This window comes from Lucilia sericata, unplaced genomic scaffold (genome assembly GCF_015586225.1).
Source record: "Lucilia sericata isolate MDLA Ls3-8-SP2 unplaced genomic scaffold, ASM1558622v1 Contig001240F_arrow, whole genome shotgun sequence".
In the NCBI taxonomy this organism is placed as follows: Eukaryota; Metazoa; Arthropoda; class Insecta; order Diptera; family Calliphoridae; genus Lucilia; species Lucilia sericata.
In genome coordinates this window covers 86,665-108,738 of record NW_023995197.1, presented here as the reverse complement: position 1 = coordinate 108,738, position 22,074 = coordinate 86,665, and the positions used below count along the sequence as shown (strand labels likewise).

At 29.8% G+C, this 22,074-nt stretch overlaps 2 protein-coding genes across 3 annotated transcripts; both read left to right on the top strand.

Moving 5' to 3' along the window:
* The first annotated feature begins 502 nt into the window (after nucleotides 1-502).
* Nucleotides 503-15,002, top strand: LOC119610590 (apolipoprotein D). 2 transcript variants are annotated; one of them, XM_037965885.1, is made up of 5 exons: nucleotides 503-576; nucleotides 4,147-4,487; nucleotides 14,170-14,324; nucleotides 14,387-14,459; nucleotides 14,527-14,999. In XM_037965885.1, the coding sequence occupies exons 2-5, from the start codon at nucleotides 4,317-4,319 to the stop codon at nucleotides 14,797-14,799; spliced, it is 672 nt and encodes a 223-aa protein (XP_037821813.1). In that variant the 5' UTR covers nucleotides 503-576; nucleotides 4,147-4,316; the 3' UTR covers nucleotides 14,800-14,999. The 2 variants fall into 2 exon arrangements, with proteins under 2 accessions (XP_037821813.1, XP_037821811.1); XM_037965883.1 differs by lacking the exon at nucleotides 503-576 and having other exon boundaries at nucleotides 4,129-4,487; nucleotides 14,527-15,002.
* Nucleotides 15,003-15,347: 345 nt separating this feature from the next.
* On the top strand, nucleotides 15,348-18,720 carry LOC119610586 (odorant receptor 45a-like). The gene is made up of 5 exons (XM_037965879.1): nucleotides 15,348-15,675; nucleotides 17,706-17,886; nucleotides 17,945-18,395; nucleotides 18,451-18,606; nucleotides 18,664-18,720. The coding sequence occupies exons 1-5, from the start codon at nucleotides 15,348-15,350 to the stop codon at nucleotides 18,718-18,720; spliced, it is 1,173 nt and encodes a 390-aa protein (XP_037821807.1).
* The last annotated feature ends 3,354 nt before the right edge of the window (nucleotides 18,721-22,074 follow it).

Genomic DNA, 22,074 nt, shown 5'->3' with positions numbered 1-22,074 from the left:
CTAATTCAGTTCTAATTCAGTTCTAGTTCAGTTTTAATTCAGTTCCAGTTCTGTTCTAGTTCAGTTCAACATCATCTTTAGTTTGGTTCAAGTTTTTGATGGTTTCTCAAAAAATGTTGTAGTATAAGGCGAAACTGCAAGATAAAAATGTGAATTTGAGAGTTTATCATTTAATAAATGGAGAATAAAGAGCAATAAAATAAACTACAGCTGAATATTAATTGTAAAATTTAAAATATTAAAAGACTTTCTTTTGCCTCTACACCAAAAACATCTAAACAACAAAAGAATTAATTTGCATTTTCCTAACAAAAACATACAAATGCATACATTCACGATCTATATAGTAGTTATGCTCGAAAAATTAAGACTTCACTCTACACCGGCAGAGAGTTTGAACAAGTAAACAAGTGTTTTGTTTTCTTTTTGTGATCTTCATGAAATCCCAGCTTAGATTCACTGCTCAAAACAGGCACGCAGTCAGTACTCTTTGGGCATTCATTGCGACAACTAGACGGTAATAAGCTACGGAAACGTTACGTAGTCATACAATTCAATCCAGTTAATTACTTGCTGGTATTATTTTAGATTTTGTAAAGCTTGTTTTTTTAAGTAAATAATTTAAGTGAATTGAAAAAATAAACATTTTAGAGTGTGTTTTTTTACAAAGAAATCGGTGTTTTTTCTTTAATTTTTTTTTTGAACAAAAAGCACTATTAAACAGCCAGTCTTGTCGAACATAAAATTAAAGAAATAACCCACTAATTGGCTGTGCAAATACATATACCATACTATGCCAAAATAATATTAAAAAAAGTTTATGCATTTCGATATTATTGCAGTTAGTGTTAATAAATAAAACTTTAAACAACTTATTTAAACAAATTAGTTTCTTTAAAAACAAAAATAAATTGTTAAAAATATAAATTTAAACTTGTGGTTACTTAAGAGAAATTTTCCTAAAAAAAAATAATAATAAAGAAAAGAAAACAAAAACCTTTATTTTTAACTCGATATTGATTGCAAAACGGAAATATTATTTATTCAAGTAGAAAATCAATACAAACAATGAAAGTAGTTGTTAAATAAAGTGTCTTTATAATAAATTATTTGAAACCATACGAAACGTATAAAAATGGTTAGACGAGTTACAAAAATAAAATAGAAAATAATTTAGAAATTGTTTAAAAGTTATGCCATCACTGTAAAACCAAAGCTAATTGGTTTAGTTAAACTAATAAGCTTCTTCGTTTAAAGTACTTTAAACTAAGTTTAACTAAACTAGCATGTCGGAAATTAATATTCGAGTGACAAACAAATATTAAAAAAATTTCAAAATTTTATGCACAACTTTTTGATGAAGCATCGGCGAATTTTTTTTGCAGTAACTGAAGTTTTTTGGGCATTTGTATTACTTTTTGGAAAAAAGAAGAGTTTTTTTTGTTTTGGTTTAACTCACGATACATGGATTTTTTGTAAAAGTTACTGACCCTTTTTTTGGTTAATATTAAATCTTTTAGATTTCTTTATGAATGCAAATCCAAAATATTTTTGTCATTTTAAGTAGATGAGCTAGTGTTTGGCTAATCTAAGGACTATTGATTAGTCTATAAGGTACTTTCTGGAATAGTTTATAGATTAGTGTACTGACTAGTCTACTAACCATTTTGTGCATTAGTCCATTGACTATTTCTACTTGTGGACTGGTGCATAAACTTGTCCATGGACTTACCTACTGATTTGTCTATCCAAAACTGATTTCGAACTGAACTAGAACTGAAACTGGATCTAGAACTGAACTAGAACTGAACTAGAACTGAACTAGAACTGAACTAGAACTGAACTAGAACTGAACTAGAACTGAACTAGAACTGAACTAGAACTGAACTAGAACTGAACTAGAACTGAACTAGAACTGAACTAGAACTGAACTAGAACTGAACTAGAACTGAACTAGAACTGAACTAGAACTGAACTAGAACTGAACTAGAACTGAACTAGAACTGAACTAGAACTGAACTAGAACTGAACTAGAACTGAACTAGAACTGAACTAGAAGTGAACTAGAACTGAACTAGAACTAGAACTGAACTAGAACTGAACTAGAACTAGAACTGAACTAGAACTGAACTAGAACTGAACTAGAACTGAACTAGAACTGAACTAGAACTGAACTAGAACTGAACTAGAACTGAACTAGAACTGAACTAGAACTGAACTAGAACTGAACTAGAACTGAACTAGAACTGAACTAGAACTGAACTAGAACTAAACTAGAACTGAACTAGAACTGAACTAGAACTGAACTAGAACTAAACTAGAACTAAACTAGAACTGAACTAGAACTGAACTAGAACTGAACTAGAACTGAACTAGAACTGAACTAGAACTGAACTAGAACTGAACTAGAACTGAACTAGAACTGAACTAGAACTGAACTAGAACTGAAATAGAACTGAAATAGAACTGAACTAGAACTGAATTCCCAAGAGTATTGAATATCATGGTGCTCTTAACTGCAAAAGACCAAGTTATTTTATAACCCCAATGGAAGGGGAACTGTCACAAAACTAGACCCAAAACAGGTTCCTTAATAGTATGGAATAGTTGTAAATCTAACCATTTATTACTTGCAATCTATTTATTATAGATTTTTAGTGGACCACTTAACGAACATTAGAGCTTTTGTTATTCAATGTACTGATCTAAATCAGATGTGGATCCGGTAACTCAGTTGTCTCAATTTTCTTTTTCTAAAAAATTGATTAGTCCAATATTATGGTCAAATATTTTATAAATAATTCATATTAATTGCAAGGGTTTTATAAGAAAGTTTATTTTTAAGAGAATATTTTCTGTCAAAGTCGTTAAAGTCTGCCTCTCAGTGGCTCATTTTGACAGTTACTTGTTTTATTTGCAAACGAATAATTGTTTACTCTAAGCTTTCCAATAGGCGTTATTGCACTTGTTGCCTCATTCACCAAATAGTTTAAAAGTATTAGCTCTTTTGCAATTTCTTGTTCCATATGTGTATATGGAAGCCATAGCTGCCCCAGCACTTCCTGCTTTTCTTCATATTTTCTTTTGTTTTTATTAACAATGTATCTGTCGGTTGCACTTCATTAAATTTTGCGTGTGAGATATATTTTAATTACAGTTGGCAAGTGTCTAGGAGTAATTAAATATGAACGTACGATTTTTATATTATAAACATATTGTATAAATAATATAAATAATATTGAACTTGAGCTTAAAATAAAATATGTGCTAGTGGAAAGAAAATTTGGTGAAAAAAAAAAAATTGTATATGAAGATAACACTTTTAAAGAAAAGTTTATGAAAGAAGAAAATGTAGATCAATAGAGAGTAACGGTTTTTTACCTGAGACAAATTGCGGCGATCGAAAATTTTCTGTAAAAAGAAGATTTATCAAAAATATTTTCTATAAAATGATAAATTATCGAAAATATTTTCTATAAGATAGGAAAATTTATCAAAAACTTTCTATAAAATTTTCGAAAAATTTCGATTTTTACGTTTAACTTTTCGCATACTTCCCCTCTTTTCAAAAAATTGCAGTTAATAGTTTTTTACATAACACTACGCGCATGCGCACCTAAATTATAAACCAACGAGAAGACCCCATAGGAAATATTAAACAGACAAAAAAATAAACAACTTCCTTATAGGTTTGTAGCACAAGTGTAGGAGTACGATTAAAAAATATTAATAATTTATTTTACAAAAAGTGAAAAAGGCATAAAAGACACCCCAACTCCAGTTTACGCACATGGAACCATGCTACTAAACCGACAAATACTACATTCAAACCAACAAATACTTTGTATACATTCATCTATGAGTCGTATATAAACCCCGAGCTGTATGAGGAAATAGTTTAATATTAATTTCCAAACCTCTTTATTTGGTCAATCACGTAGTTTGCCAACTTTTTTTTTGTTTTCCATTAATTTGTTTGTATTGAAAACTGATCATAATAATATTTACATAGTTTATTTAATTTTTACGAATATTAAAATAAATTTTGTTGTATTTATTTGTCACTTGGAATTATTAATTAACTTATATATGCAATTTGTTAGTGTTTTTTTCCCCACAATTCCAAAATTTAAAACATTTTTATAGTAAATTTTATTTATATACATTATAAAAGATATAATCCCAAAAAAAAAAAAAAAAGACTACAAAAAAATTCGCAATAAACTATTTTACAATATTTAAATCGGAAATACCACTACAGTGAATTATAATTTAAATTGTTGTAAACAAATATCGGCCTAAATTTAACCAGCATTATGTTAAATTGTTTGTCATCATCATCATCATCGTCATCGACAACAAATACTTTTTTGAAAACCTGTCTCTCGGTCATCTGTTTGTTTTTACTCTTAATGGATAGTGCTTATGCTGTTGGCTTTGGTCGTTGTCCCAAATATCCTTCAATGCCTAAATTTAATATGAGCAGGGTAAGTAACAATAGAAATAACGAAAAAACAACTATTGAAAATTTCCTCTGAAAAAAATAAATTTTTTCTAAAAGTGAACTAAAACTGAAAAGAAAGTGGTTTGGGATTGAAGAGGAACTGAATTAGATCTGAACTAGAACTAAACTAGAACTAAACTAAACTCAACTAGAACTGAACTAGAACTAAACTAAAACTGAACTAGAACTGATCTAGAACTGAACTAGAACTGAACTAGAACTGAACTAGAACTGAACTAGAACTGAACTAGAACTGAACTAGAACTGAACTGAAACTGAACTAGAAGAACTAGAACTCAACTAGAACTGAACTAGAACTAAACTAACTAGAACTAAACTAGAATCAACTGAACTGAACTGAACTAAACTAAAACTGAACTAGAACTGACTAGAACTGAACTAGAACTGAACTAGAACTGAACTAGAACTGAACTAGAAACTGAACTAGAGAACTAGAACAACTAGAACTGAACTAGAACTGAACTAGAACTGAACTAGAACTGAACTAGAACTGAACTAGAACTGAACTAGAACTGAACTAGAACTGAACTAGAACTGAACTAGAACTGAACTAGAACTGAACTAGAACTGAACTAGAACTGAACTAGAACTGAACTAGAACTGAACTAGAACTGAACTAGAACTGAACTAGAACTGAACTAGAACTGAACTAGAACTGAACTAGAACTGAACTAGAACTGAACTAGAACTGAACTAGAACTGAACTAGAACTGAACTAGAACTGAACTAGAACTGAACTAGAACTGAACTAGAACTGAACTAGAACTGAACTAGAACTGAACTAGAACTGAACTAGAACTGAACTAGAACTGAACTAGAACTGAACTAGAACTGAACTAGAACTGAACTAGAAATGAACTGAACTAGAACGAACTAACGAAACAACTGAACTAGAACTGAACTAGAACTGAACTAGAACTGAACTAGAACTGAACTAGAACTGAACTAGAACTGAACTAGAAACTGAACTAGAACTGAACTAGAAACTGAACTAGAACTGAACTAGAACTGAACTAGAACTGAACTAGAACTGAACTAGAACTGAACTAGAACTGAACTAGAACTGAACTAGAACTGAACTAGAACTGAACTAGAACTGAATACTAGAACTGAACTAGAACTGAACTAGACTGAACTAGAACTGAACTAGAACTGAACTAGAACTGAACTAGAACTGAACTAGAACTGAACTAGAACTGAACTAGAACTGAACTAGAACTGAACTAGAACTGACTAGAACTGAACTAGAACTGAACTAGAACTGAACTAGAACTGAACTAGAACTGAACTAGAACTGAACTAGAACTGAACTATAACTGAACTAGAACTGAACTATGAACTGACTAGAACTGAACTAGACTGAACTAGAACTGAACTAGAACTGAACTAGAACTGAACTAGAACTGAACTAGAACTGAACTAGAACTGAAACTAGAACTGAACTAGAACTGAACTAGAACTGAACTAGAACTGAACTAGAACTGAACTAGAACTACTGAACTAGAACTGAACTAGAACTGAACTAGAACTGAACTAGAACTGAAACTAGAACTGAACTAGAACTGAACTAGAACTGAACCTAGAACTGAACTAGAACTGAACTAGAACTGAACTAGAACTGAACTAGATCCTGAACTAGAAACTGAACTAGAAACTGAACTAGAACTGAACTAGAACTGAACTAGAACTGAACTAGAACTGAACTAGAACTGAACTAGAACTGAACTAGAAGAACTAGAACTGAACTAGAAACTGAACTAGAATGAACTAGAACTGAACTAGAACTGAACTAGAACTGAACTAGAACTGAACTAGAACTGAACTAGAACTGAACTAGAACTGAACTAGAACTGAACTAGAACTTAACTAGAACTGAACTAGAACTGAACTAGACCTGAACTAGAACATGAACTAGAATGAAATAGAACTGAACAGAACTGAACTAGAACTGAACTAGAACTGACTAGAACTGAACTAGAACTGAACTAGAACTGAACTAGAACTGAACTAGAACTGAACTAGAACTGAACTAGAACTGAACTAGAACTGAACTAGAACTGAACTAGAACTGAACTAGAACGAACTAGAACTGAACTAGAACGACTAGAACTGAACTAGAACTGAACTAGAACTGAACTAGAACTGAACTAGAACTGAACTAGAACTGAACTAGAACTGAACTAGAACTGAACTAGAACTGAACTAGAACTGAACTAGAACTGAACTAGAACTGAACTAGAACTGAACTAGAACTGACACTAGAACTGGAATTCGAACTGAACTAGAACCTGAACTAGAACTGAACTAGAACTGCACTAGAACTGAACTAGAACTGAACTCGAACTGAACTAGAACTGAACTAGCACTAGAACTTTAAAAATAAATTTTATTAAAAAGGAAGATTTATAGAAAATTTCCTAAAAAATTTAATTCATCCAAAATTTTCCTTAAACAAAAGGTTTTGAAAAATTTAATTTATCTTTGCCTCTTGATTTTAAAAATTGTTTAATAATAACTACTAAAACTAAGAAGGTCTATTCAAACAGAAATCATTAATTTAAGAAAACATACCGAAACTAAGAGCATTGACCCTTATAGGTTTTTTAGACATTAATTGTATATTCTTCTTCTTATTCTTTCAAAAAGTCATGCTTAATCTTTAAAATGCATTTTAATGTTTTATTTTAATGTTTATTTTCATTAATGATAAATTTATCTGTTTTATAAACAGCAGCTGCTAAATATCTATGCCCAGTAAACAATTAAGCATGAATAATAGTCAAGGACCAGATATTCGTAAAAAAAAAATAATAATTATTAAATAAAAAAAAAAAAAAAAAATAAAATACAAAAACACATGTTGTGCTGCTTCTAAAATAAGTTTATAAAGATCATTTAATAAACTGGTTTAAAAAATCTGTTTTATTATTATTTTATGTGTCTGTTTTTATTTAATTTTCTGTTAAACTTTGTTCTCAATTGAATTTTCACTTTCTCAGAATTGGATTTAAAATGTGAATGCATTAAAAATTGTGTTCCCATTTGATAAATAAGTTGTAATGCTAGCGAGAATACCCTACATAAGGTGTTGTTTTATTGATTAAACTATGGACTGTGTATAAAGAATCTATAGACTTATGTATCTATCTATTATCTATTGTCTAGTATACATATGTATATGTATACTCGTATATTGAATAACGTATGTACTAATCTATTAACTAACAAGTCTCATGACTAGTCCACTAGTTATTCACTAGTTTATTGGCTAGTCTATTGAATTAACTAGCCTATTGATTTATCTATTAACTAGTCTAGGAACTTTTGTAGACTTTTGACTACTGTAGTAGTGATAGTCTATCGACTAGTCGATTGGCTAGTTCTACTGACTAGTATATTGATCAGTTTTTTGACCAGGATACTTATTATTTTATTGACTAGTTAATGGTCCAGTCTATTAACTGAGCTGTTGACTAGCATACTGACTAGTCTATTGATTAGTCTTTTGACTAGGATACTTATTACTCTATTGCATAGTTAATGGTCCAGTCTATTAACTGGGCAATTGATTACTCCATTGACTAGTTTATTGACTAGTTAGTTAGTTAGTTAGTTAGTTAGTTAGTAGTTAGTTAGTTAGTTACTTAGTTAGTTAGTAGTTACTTAGTTAGTTAGTTAGTTAGTTAGTTAGTTAGTTAGTAGTTAGTTAGTTAGTTAGTAGTTAGTTAGTTAGTAGTTAGTTAGTTAGTTAGTTAGGGTTAGTTAGTTAGTTAGTAGTTAGTTAGTTAGTTAGTTAGTTAGTTAGTTAGTTAGTTAGTAGTTAGTTAGTTAGTTAGTTAGTTAGTTAGTTAGTTAGTTAGTAGTTAGTTAGTTAGTTAGTTAGTAGTAGTTAGTTAGTTAGTTAGTAGTTAGTTAGTTAGTTAGTTAGTTAGTTAGTTAGTAGTTAGTTAGTTAGTTAGTAGTTAGTAGTTAGTTAGTTAGTTAGTTAGTTAGTTAGTTAGTTAGTTAGTTAGTAGTTAGTTAGTTAGTTAGTTAGTTAGTTAGTTAGTTAGTTAGTTAGTTAGTTAGTTAGTTAGTTTAGTTAGTTAGTTAGTTAGTTAGTTAGTTAGTTAGTTAGTTAGTTAGTTAGTTAGTTAGTAGTTAGTTAGTTAGTTAGTAGTTAGTTAGTTAGTTAGTTAGTTAGTTAGTTAGTTAGTTAGTTAGTTAGTTAGTTAGTTAGTTAGTTAGTAGTTAGTTAGTTAGTTAGTTAGTTAGTTAGTTAGTTAGTTAGTAGTTAGTTAGTTAGTTAGTTAGTAGTTAGTAGTTAGTTAGTTAGTTAGTTAGTTAGTTAGTTAGTTAGTTAGTTAGTTAGTTAGTTAGTTAGTTAGTTAGTTAGTAGTTAGTTAGTTAGTTAGTTAGTTAGTTAGTTAGTTAGTTAGTTAGTTAGTTAGTTAGTTAGTTAGTTAGTTAGTTAGTTAGTTAGTTAGTTAGTTAGTTAGTTAGTTAGTTAGTTAGTTAGTTAGTTAGTTAGTTAGTTAGTTAGTTAGTTAGTTAGTTAGTTAGTTAGTTAGTTAGTTAGTTAGTTAGTTAGTTAGTTAGTTAGTTAGTAGTTAGTTAGTTAGTTAGTTAGTTAGTTAGTTAGTTAGTTAGTTAGTTAGTTAGTTAGTAGTTAGTTAGTTAGTTAGTTAGTTAGTTAGTTAGTTAGTTAGTTAGTTAGTTAGTTAGTTAGTTAGTTAGTTAGTTAGTTAGTTAGTTAGTTAGTTAGTTAGTAGTTAGTTAGTTAGTTAGTTAGTTAGTTAGTTAGTTAGTTAGTTAGTTAGTTAGTTAGTTAGTTAGTTAGTTAGTTAGTTAGTTAGTTAGTTAGTTAGTTAGTTAGTTAGTTAGTTAGTTAGTTAGTTGTTAGTTAGTTAGTTAGTTAGTTAGTTAGTTAGTTAGTTAGTTAGTTAGTTAGTTAGTTAGTTAGTTAGTAGTTAGTTAGTTAGTTAGTTAGTTAGTTAGTTAGTTAGTTAGTTAGTTAGTTAGTTAGTTAGTTAGTAGTTAGTTAGTTAGTTAGTTAGTTAGTTAGTTAGTTAGTTAGTTAGTTAGTTAGTTAGTTAGTTAGTTAGTTAGTTAGTTAGTTAGTTAGTTAGTTAGTTAGTTAGTTAGTTAGTTAGTAGTTAGTTAGTTAGTTAGTTAGTTAGTTAGTTAGTTAGTTTAGTTAGTTAGTTAGTTAGTTAGTAGTTAGTTAGTTAGTTAGTTAGTTAGTTAGTTAGTTAGTTAGTTAGTTTAGTTAGTTAGTTAGTAGTTAGTTAGTAGTTAGTTAGTTAGTTAGTTAGTTAGTTAGTTAGTTAGTTAGTTAGTTAGTTAGTTAGTAGTTAGTTAGTTAGTTAGTTAGTTAGTTAGTAGTTAGTTAGTTAGTTAGTTAGTTAGTAGTTAGTTAGTTAGTAGTTAGTTAGTAGTTAGTTAGTTAGTTAGTTAGTTAGTTAGTTAGTTAGTTAGTTAGTTAGTTAGTTAGTTAGTTAGTTAGTTAGTTAGTTAGTTAGTAGTTAGTTAGTTAGTTAGTTAGTTAGTTAGTTAGTAGTTAGTTAGTAGTTAGTTAGTTAGTTAGTTAGTTAGTTAGTTAGTTAGTTAGTTAGTTAGTTAGTTAGTTAGTTAGTTAGTTAGTTAGTAGTAGTTAGTTAGTAGTTAGTTAGTTAGTTAGTTAGTTAGTTAGTTAGTTAGTAGTTAGTTAGTTAGTTAGTTAGTTAGTTAGTTAGTTAGTTAGTTAGTTAGTTAGTTAGTTAGTTAGTTAGTTAGTTAGTTAGTAGTTAGTTAGTTAGTTAGTAGTTAGTTAGTTAGTTAGTTAGTTAGTTAGTTAGTAGTTAGTTAGTTAGTTAGTAGTTAGTTAGTTAGTTAGTTAGTTAGTTAGTTAGTTAGTAGTTAGTTAGTTAGTTAGTTAGTTAGTTAGTTAGTAGTTAGTTAGTTAGTTAGTTAGTTAGTTAGTTAGTTAGTTAGTTAGTTAGTTAGTTAGTTAGTTAGTAGTTAGTAGTTAGTTAGTTAGTTAGTTAGTTAGTTAGTTAGTAGTTAGTTAGTTAGTTAGTTAGTTAGTTAGTTAGTTAGTAGTTAGTTAGTTAGTTAGTTAGTTAGTTAGTTAGTTAGTTAGTTAGTTAGTTAGTTAGTTAGTTAGTTAGTAGTTAGTTAGTTAGTTAGTTAGTAGTTAGTTAGTTAGTTAGTTAGTTAGTTAGTTAGTTAGTTAGTTAGTTAGTTAGTTAGTTAGTTAGTTAGTTAGTTAGTTAGTTAGTAGTTAGTTAGTTAGTAGTTAGTTAGTTAGTAGTAGTTAGTTAGTTAGTTAGTTAGTTAGTTAGTTAGTTAGTTAGTAGTTAGTTAGTTAGTTAGTAGTTAGTTAGTTAGTTAGTTAGTTATGTTAGTTAGTTAGTTAGTTAGTAGTTAGTTAGTTAGTTAGTTAGTTAGTTAGTTAGTTAGTTAGTTAGTTAGTTAGTTAGTTAGTAGTTAGTTAGTTAGTTAGTAGTTAGTTAGTTAGTTAGTTAGTTAGTTAGTTAGTAGTTAGTTAGTTAGTAGTTAGTTAGTTAGTTAGTTAGTTAGTTAGTTAGTTAGTTAGTTAGTTAGTTAGTTAGTTAGTTAGTTAGTTAGTTAGTTAGTTAGTTAGTTAGTTAGTTAGTTAGTTAGTTAGTTAGTTAGTTAGTTAGTTAGTTAGTTAGTAGTTAGTTATACATATAAAGAAAAGTTAACGAACATTTTATTCTTCAAATGTGTAGGGTATTCTAAGAATTCCTAGTTGCTTATCAATTAACTAACTTGATATTGTTATTTTCGATTAAAACTGTAGCGAACAAAGTCAAAAAGTCGTTTAATATTATGATCATATTAAGTAGTCGTTAAATATATAAACTCGCATTCCAGTACATTTCTATAAAAATTGTATTTACAATTCTGAACTAATTCAATTTAGTCCCATTTATGGCATTAAGCCTGCAGATATGTTTATTTACTAATACATATAACTACAGGGTCCATAAAGCTAAAATAATCTGCATAAATTATGTGCGTGTCTCAAAAGGCGGATCTATGCATTGAATTCAATTTACTGAGATAAAAATTGACAAGACAATTAAGATATAACAAAGAGAAACATAAAAGGGAAAGAAAAGAAGATTAGTTTAAAATTTAAATAAATAGTTTCAAATGTATACATATTTGTAGGTTAGTATCCAAAGTTCTTTAACCCTCTGAGAACTTTTATTAAGTATACTCACATTAAAGTTAATTAAAATAAACTTGATTATTAATTTCAGTTTATTATTTCTTTTAAGTATTTATGCTACGACAGTTTTATTAATGACTTTGAACTATATTTATTGATTTCATTATTTTTATTCATTCATTCAATTTTGTTTAATCGTTATCGTTTTTTTATAAAATTGAAACTGGTTTCTTCTAATAACAAATATTTGTTTTCAACTGTGCATAAATTCAAAATAATTAAAATATTTTTACCGGCATTTTTTGTGATTTTTTTTTTTTATATTCGAATGTATTTACTTGACCTTAAACTACACCTTTCTATAGTGAGTGGTCTAACAATTAAAAATTCAATTATTTTAATGCAAAATAGTTTTTTGTGTATTTAGTATAAAACGTTATAATTTTGTACTAATAACCTGCATTTTTATCAAAATATATATTTTAGTACATATTTCTCTTTGGCAACTACTTAATTGAGTTAACTATATGTTACCAATGCATTACTTAGTAATAAGTGAAGTTGGCAAGTCTGTAGTGGTCTATTAACTAGCTTTCGGACTAGGTAATGGACTAGTCTATAAACTATATTGACTTATCTATGCTCCAGTTATTGGTTTATCTACTTTTTAGTCTATGAACGAATCTTCGAATTGGTTTTTTTGCATAGTCTATGGACTCGTTTCCTGACTAGTCTGTTGGACTAAAATTTAGTAATACATTGGCTAATCTTTGGACTAGTCTTTTCAATATTCTACGGACTTTGAAGTATTTAGTCTATGATTAGTCTATGATCTAATCAATGGATTATTCCTATTGACTAGACAATTGACTATCCTATTGGTAAGTCTGTTGACTAGTCTATTACCTAGTCCACGGACTATGGACTAATCTCTGGACTAGTCTGTTGACTATTCTATGTACTAGTCTGTTGACTATTCTATGGACTAGTCTGTTGACTATTCTATGTACTAGTCTGTTGACTTTTGAATAGTTTATGTCTATATACTGGTTTGTTGACTAGTTTATGGACAAGTCCGTTGGCTAGTCTATGGATTAGTCTGGTGGCTAGTCTATTACCTAGTCCATGGACTAGTCTATGGATTAGTCTATGAACAATTTTATGGAGTAATCTATGGACTAGTCTGTGGATTATTATATGGACTAGTATGTTGACTATTCTATGGACTGGTCTGTTAACTATTCTATGGACTAGTCTGTTGAATATTCTATGGATTAGTCTGTTGACTTTTGAATAGTTTATGGACCTAGTCTATATACTGGTTTGTGAATAAACTATGGACTAGTCTATTAACTATTCTATGGACTAGTCTGTTAAATATTCTATGGACTAGTCTGTTGACTATTCTATGGAATAGTCTGTTGACTTTTGAATAGTTTATAGACCTATGGACTAGTCTGTTGGCTGATCTATGGACTAGTCTGTTGGCTAGTCTATGGACTAGTCTGTTGGCTAGTCTATGGATAAGTCTGTTGGCTAGTCTATGAACTAGTCTGGTGGCTAGTCTATGGACTAGTCAGTTAGCTAGTCTATGTTGACTAGTCTGGTGGCTAGTCTATGGATTAGTCTGTTGAGTAGTCTATGAACTAGTCTAGTTAATTGACTACTTTATTGATTAGGCTAGCCTGGAATAGTCTAAGAACTATAGACTAGTTTATATACCAGGCTATTGACTAATCTACAAACTAATCTTTGAACTAAAGTTTTGAATAGTCTATGGTCCCCCTCCCACTAGTCTATTAACTAATTGGCAACGTTTTTAATACAAAAGGTTCAAAAAGTACAGTAGGACTGGAATCGTTAAAAACATACATGTGTTAGAACCAAAAATACAATTTATGACCTTCTAAAAGTGTTGCGAACTTTAGATCCGACACAAAATTCCCATGGAATAAAATTACTCCTAATTAATAAAGCTTTTCACCATTAAAAAAATGTCCTTTTAATAGAAATAAGGACCCACCACTTTAAGCAATAAAAGCCTACAATAGCTCTAAAGGACATAATTCTTTTATTATATTGGAAGGACATTTTATCATACAGGAATAAATTCTATAATAAAACTACCCCGTCGTTTTATAGTCACATTTTATAGATGTATGGAACTTATTTTAAAGTGTATAATATCGTTTAAAAGTCCTAAAGTTTGGGTTGTTATTAGTAATATATAATTAAAAAAAGTCCCAACATTTCGATTTGGTATTATTTATATATTTTAAGGGAATACTTTTACTTTATAGTGAAATAAAGATGGTGTTTTAGCAACCTAAAAATAAGAGTTGCTTTTTTGGATTTGGTATTATATTGACTTAGGAAATAATAGTATTTTTTAGCTATAAACATATATCATAATATTAGTGCCTTAAAATCGGACTTCTATTAGTAAAATACTAATAATTTTATATAAAAATGTTTCTCTTTACAGGTCTTGGGACAATGGTACGAAGTAGAGAGATCTTTCTATTTGCCCGAAATTGCCTCCGGTTGTACCACCTTAGAATTTCAGCCGTTACATCAAGAAGAACTGTCACGTTTCAATAATTTCAGATTAGAAGTGGCCATTAAAACCATCAACAGAATGTAAGTTCAATATTTAAATATATGTAAAAACCTTAAAAACTATATTAAACTTGTTATTACAGTACGGGAAATCCCACAGTGAACTTGGGTTATGCCACACCGGAAAGTCGAAAATCTTCCATAATGGATTTCAAGGTAAAATTTTACCTCTATAATAAATAAAAATCCATTAAACTAAAGTTAATTTTTTTTAAATTTACAGTTCAGCACACGTTTTCCCGATGTTATAGCCCGTTTACTGCCCGGTTCGGGAAAATATCAAGTACTCTACACAGACTATGATAATTTTGCCATTTTATGGTCTTGTGGTTCGTTGGGCTCTTTGGGTTATTCCGATCAGATATGGGTGTTTGGTCGGGAACGTGATTTTAATGTAGAGGTGCGTACAAAGATCTATGATGCACTAAAGAAATTGGGTTTGGAACCGGATCGTTTGGTTTTAAGTAAAAATAGAAATTGTCCCAAAACTTTGTAAGGACGAACCGTCTTAAGATGTTTTCGAAGATGATTTGTGTAATATTTTATTATTTTGTAAACGTGTGTATTATTAAGATTTATATGTATTTGTACAGATATTATTTGTTTATATTATAATATAATATAGAATATATATAGAATAGGTTTCTGTGATACTCCTCCTCAGACAATAAAAAAAGAAGGATGATTTTAAAAATTAAACAAATGATTTTGTAAAATTATTTTGATGGGGAATTTTAAAAAACAGGAACTTTAAAAGTTTTAAAATTCGAAAATTTTGGAACTAATGAATGGTTTGTTTGCGCTTGAGGAGTTCTTGACTGCCTTCGTGTTAAATAAAAACTGTAAGACTCACAAATGTTCTAAACTTTTTCAAAAAAAGTTTTATTCAACCTAATTATTAATTCATTAACTTTGATTGAGTTATTAAATCACATTTAAAATAACTTTTTAACACCAAACTTTTAACCACCAATAAATCCCCTATAAATACTCCAAAACAAAACAAAATTTCAATTGTTTTTTCTTACAAGTACACCCTTAACAATGTCCCAGGACATAAAGTTAAAACAGAAAAAGTTTTTCAATATACCAAAGAAAACATTTGCTGTTGTTGGTATTGATCCTTTGGCGGATAAGAAGGAGCGCATTATTAAAAATCCCATTATCTGCTGTGGCTACTATGTATTGACCTTCATCTTCGTCTTGGCTTGTATTGATTTTAGTGTTAAGAATTTGGATAATATGAATGAATATACTACAATATCGGTTCTAAATCAATTGATTATAGTTTTATGGAAAATTGCCGTATTTTGGATAAAACGTCAGAGGATTTGTAAATTAATCAAGGACATTTGGCAGTGGAATGAAAATGGTGAGACAAGGATCTTGAATTTATATCTCTTCTAATACAGAATTTCACTTTGATCGAAAGATGTATTATTTCGGTTTTTGACTGTTTTAAAAAAAGTAAAATCGCAATTTTCTAAATAGATCAAGGTTCTTGGACCGTAAATCTTCGCGAGAAGGGTATTTTTTTGTTATCAAATTAACTAACTAACTAACTAACTAACTAACTAACTAACTAACTAACTAACTACTAACTAACTAACTAACTAACTACTAACTAACTAACTACTAACTAACTAACTAACTAACTAACTAACTAACTAACTAACTAACTAACTAACTAACTAACTAACTAACTAACTAACTAACTAACTAACTAACTAACTAACTAACTAACGAACTAACTAACTACTAACTAACTAACTAACTAACTAACTAACTAACTAACTAACTAACTACTAACTAACTAACTAACTAACTAACTACTAACTAACTAACTAACTAACTAACTAACTAACTAACTACTACTAAGTACTACTAACTAACTAACTACTAACTAACTAACTAACTAACTCACTAACTAACTATACTAACTAACTAACTAACTAACTAACTAACTAACTAACTAACTAACTAACTAACTAACTAACTAACTACTAACTAACTAACTAACTAACTAACTAACTAACTAACTAACTACTAACTACTAACTAACTAACTAACTAACTACTAACTAACTAACTAACTAACTAACTAACTAACTAACTAACTAACTAACTAACTAACTAACTAACTAACTAACTAACTAACTAACTACTAACTAACTAACTAACTAACTAACTACTAACTAACTAACTAACTAACTAACTAACTAACTAACTAACTAACTAACTAACTAACTAACTAACTAACTAACTAACTAACTAACTAACTAACTAACTAACTAACTAACTAACTAACTAACTAACTAACTAACTAACTAACTAACTAACTAACTAACTAACTAACTAACTAACTAACTAACTAACTAACTAACTAACTAACTAACTAACTAACTAACTAACTAACTAACTAACTAACTAACTAACTAACTAACTAACTAACTAACTACTAACTAACTAACTAACTAACTAACTAACTAACTAACTAACTAACTAACTAACTACTAACTAACTAACTAACTAACTAACTACGAACTAACTAACTAACTAACTAACTAACTAACTAACTAACTAACTAACTAACTAACTAACTAACTAACTAACTAACTAACTAACTAACTAACTAACTAACTAACTAACTACTAACTAACTAACTAACTAACTAACTAACTAACTAACTAACTAACTAACTACTACTAACTAACTAACTAACTAACTAACTAACTAACTAACTAACTAACTAACTAACTAACTAACTAACTAACTAACTAACTAACTAACTAACTAACTAACTAACTAACTAACTAACTAACTAACTAACTAACTACTAACTACCTAACTAACTAACTAACTAACTAACTACTAACTAACTAACTAACTAACTAACTAACTAACTAACTAACTAACTACTACTAACTAACTAACTAACTAACTAAGGCGTCTTTATATGAGGACCAGGACCAAGTGAGGACCGATCATTACAAACGGGAGCTAGTTGAAATAATGGACTGATCTTAACCAATTTCAATAGGCTTCGTTCCTGGGATAATGGAAGATCGTGTGTCTAATTTGATTGAATTATCTTCAAAATTGTGACCTGCGGTTTAAGAGGACAGACGGACGGACATAGCTACAATAATCAACTCTGAGCCGATTGGTATACTTTACGGTGGGTGTAGGACCAATATTATTGTGCGTTACAAACATCAGCACAAACCCAATATACCCTCCCCACTAAAATGGTGTAGGGTATAACAATTCAAAATATAACAATAACAAAATCCTTGGAACTTGAGTGATAAGTCCAAACAGTTAAATAAAAATCAACCGCAATAATATTTACTGATATTGTACCTTTTCGAAATTCCGAAAATTTAATTTACCTTTATTGCAGTAAATGCCGAAGAATTTCGCATAATAGAGAAAATAGGCACTAAAACCGCTATGATTAGTAAATGGTATTATTTAGCAGTGGGAGCTGCTGGTCTCATTAGTTTATTAAGTCCTCTGATAACAAAACTTATAAGACTTTTGCAAGGAGTAGAGGGAGATATGGAATTACCACATCAAGCCACGTATGTTAAAACTTATCTAGATGATAACAAAAATCCAATATTTTCCTATATCTCACAGCTACTTGTGGAACATCTCTACACCGTGGGGCTACATTATAGCTTTTCTGTGGGATTATATAATTGTAAATTTTCTATTTAATGCTTCGGTGGCCATTGATACACTATTCATATGGCTGGCGTCCAATATAATCGTGCGTTTTGGCATCTTAAAGGAACGTTTTAAAAGGGCGGCCCAACAAGATGTACAAACTATAACGAGTGTTATTATTATAGAGAATATAAAGTTTCATTCTTCTATCTTGGACATGGCTCAAGAGTTGGATGCAATATTTGGTGAAATTATTTTCGTCAAGTCTATAGTTAGTTGTACACAAATTTGCTTTTTGGTTTTTCGTTTTATGGGTAAAGATAATTCCTTGATTACTATCAGCTACAATTTTGTATTTTTGATAGCAGTGGCTATGCAATTATTTTTATACTGCTACAGTGGTGAATTGATAAAAGAAGAGGTGAGTTTAAGGGAGATTCAGAAACTTCTTTATATACACTTTTTTATATATCTAGAGCCTTAACGTGTCCATTAATGTTTACGAATCCTTTACTTGGTGTAAGTTAACATTGGAATGTCAGAAAATGCTACAAATGATAATGTTACGTTCCCAGAGATGTGCTAATATACAGGGATTATTTTTCAATCTAAACTTGAGTTTATATTTATGGGTGAGTATTATTTGTAAATATTTTATAGTTCTACTCTAATTAATGCCCTTATTACAGTTTTTTAAAACTGCCGGTTCTTTGATAGCTGTGCTTCAGACCATAGAAGACGTTTGAGGACCTCACCCTATACACCAATTGTTACTACCGATCAAAGTTTTTGATATTATATAATGAATTTCAAAATATATAGTTTTGTTTTTGATTTTGTATAAAAATTTGCTTATTTCTTAATAAATTGGCGGATTAAGACCTAGTATAGACCGATCGATCAAAAAAAAAAAAAAAATACAGTATGTAAATAATTGGGTCTTAGATTTATGTTTATCTCTTGGTGTTACATATGGAATGACAAACTTATATGTATACCCTCCACACCATCAGTGATGATAAAGGGTAAAGGGGTTTTTATTTTGTTTCTAGGGTTGCGAAGCACACAGGGTTTAGCACTCACCTTATTTAAAACTACCTTTTTTTCTTGTTTCCTTTCTGCAAACAACTTCAGTTATTTTATTTTTTCACAACATTTTTCTTTATATTTTTTCTTTTCTTATTTACAGATTTTTTATTCGCTTTTATTATTTATTTTCTCATTATTTTAGTTTTTTTTCTTTAAAAGATCAACATTTTATTTCCTTCGCTACATTTCATTCATTCATTTCCTTTACTCATACACTTATAAAACCTTTTTTCCTCTTCTTTGCTTCACACAAAACTTTATCACTTCCCCCTATACCAATTGTTGCACTTAACACACATTCCACGCACATTCATACTAACATATTTATTAACAACAAGTGGCCAAACTAAAGCAACACATGGACCGGCACAACATTTCATATTTTTCCAAACAATGTGCCCACGCTATTTTCTCTAATTTACAAGTTATTTTTTAACAATATTTTTACACACAACGATTAACAAACATTTAAATTTTATATTTATGCAAAAATATTAACAATTTATTAACTTTTAACCCGATTTATTAATTAACTAAACGACCACTAATCACCAAACAACCGAACACTTGCAAAATTTCTAGAAAACTAAAAGAGAAAAATGCAAGTAATGATTCTGTTGCTATTGTTGTTGTTGTTACTGCTACTGTCATTTGATTTGTACTAAATTGTATGCAGGTGTTTGTTGTAATTTGATTGTGTTGGGTGGTGGGGTAGAATATTTTAGAGTGCGTAAATAGATTAGGAGAGTTTTTAGTTATGGTCAAACTCGATCTTTTATTGCAAAAAGTCGATGTCGACTTTTTTGTCCTAACGAAGTCGAAAAGTCGACAAACTATCGAAACAAGTCGACGAGTCGAAAAAAAGTCGACCTTCTTTACGTAAGACTAGACTATAGACTAGACTATAGACTAGACTATAGACTAGACTATAGACTAGACTATAGACTAGACTATAGACTAGACTATAGACTAGACTATAGACTAGACTATAGACTAGACTATAGACTAGACTATAGACTAGACTATAGACTAGACTATAGACTAGACTATAGACTAGACTATAGACTAGACTATAGACTAGACTATAGACTAGACTATAGACTAGACCATAGACTAGACTATAGACTAGACTATAGACTAGACTACAGTCTATAGACTAGACTAGACTAGACTACTATAGACTAGACTATAGACTAGACTATAGACTAGACTATAGACTAGACTATAGACTAGACTATAGACTAGACTATAGACTAGACTATAGACTAGACTATAGACTAGACTATAGACTAGACTATAGACTAGACTATAGACTAGACTATAGACTAGACTATAGACTAGACTATAGACTAGACTATAGACTAGACTATAGACCTAGACTATAGACTAGACTATAGACTAGACTATAGACAGACTATAGACTAGACTATAGACTAGACTATAGACTAGACTATAGACTAGACTAGACTAGACTATAGACTAGACTATAGACTAGACTATAGACTATAGACTATAGACTAGACTATAGACTAGACTATAGACTATAGACTAGACTATAGACTAGACTATAGACTAGACTATAGACTAACTATAGACTAGACTATAGACCTAGACTATAGACTAGACTATAGACTAGACTATAGACTAGACTATAGACTAGACTATAGACTAGACTATAGACTAGACTATAGACTAGACTATAGACTAAGACTAGACTATAGACTAGACTATAGACTAGACTATAGACTAGACTATAGACTAGACTATAGACTATAGACTAGACTATAGACTAGACTATAGACTAGACTATAGACTATAGACTAGACTATAGACTAGACTATAGACTATAGACTAGACTATAGACCAGACTATAGACTAGACTATAGACTAGACTATAGACTAGACTATAGACTAGACTATAGACTAGACTATAGACTAGACTATAGGCTAGACTATAGACTAGACTATAGACTAGACTATAGACTAGACTATAGACTAGACTATAGACTAGACTATAGACTAGACTATAGACTAGACTATAGACTAGACTATAGACTAGACTATAGACTAGACTATAGACTAGACTATAGACTAGACTATAGACTAGACTATAGACTAGACTATAGACTAGACTATAGACTAGACTATAGACTAGACTATAGACTAGACTATAGACTAGACTATAGACTAGACTATAGACTAGACTATAGACTAGACTATAGACTAGACTATAGACTAGACTAGACTATAGACTAGACTATAGACTAGACTATAGACTAGACTATAGACTAGACTATAGACAGACTATAGACTAGACTTAGACTAGACTATAGACTAGACTATAGACTAGACTATAGACTAGACATAGACTAGACTATAGACTAGACTATAGACTAGACTATAGACTAGACTATAGACTAGACTTAGACTAGACTATAGACTAGACTATAGACTAGACTATAGACTAGACTATAGACTAGACTATAGACTAGACTATAGACTAGACTATAGACTAGACTATAGACTAGACTATAGACTAGACTATAGACTAGACTATAGACTAGACTATAGACTAGACTATAGACTAGACTATAGACTAGACTATAGACTAGACTATAGACTAGACTATAGACTAGACTATAGACTAGACTATAGACTAGACTATAGACTAGACTATAGACTAGACTATAGACTAGACTATAGACTAGACTATAGACTAGACTATAGACTAGACTAGACTAGACTATAGACTAGACTATAGACTAGACTATAGACTAGACTATAGACTAGTCTATAGACTAGACATAGACTAGACTATAGACTAGACTATAGACTAGACATAAACTAGACTATAGACTAGACTGTAGACTAGACTATAGACTAGACTATAGACTAGACTATAGACTAGACTATAGACTAGACTATAGACTGGACTATAGACTAGACTATAGACTGGACTATAGACTAGACTATAGACTAGACTATAGACTAGACTATAGACTAGACTATAG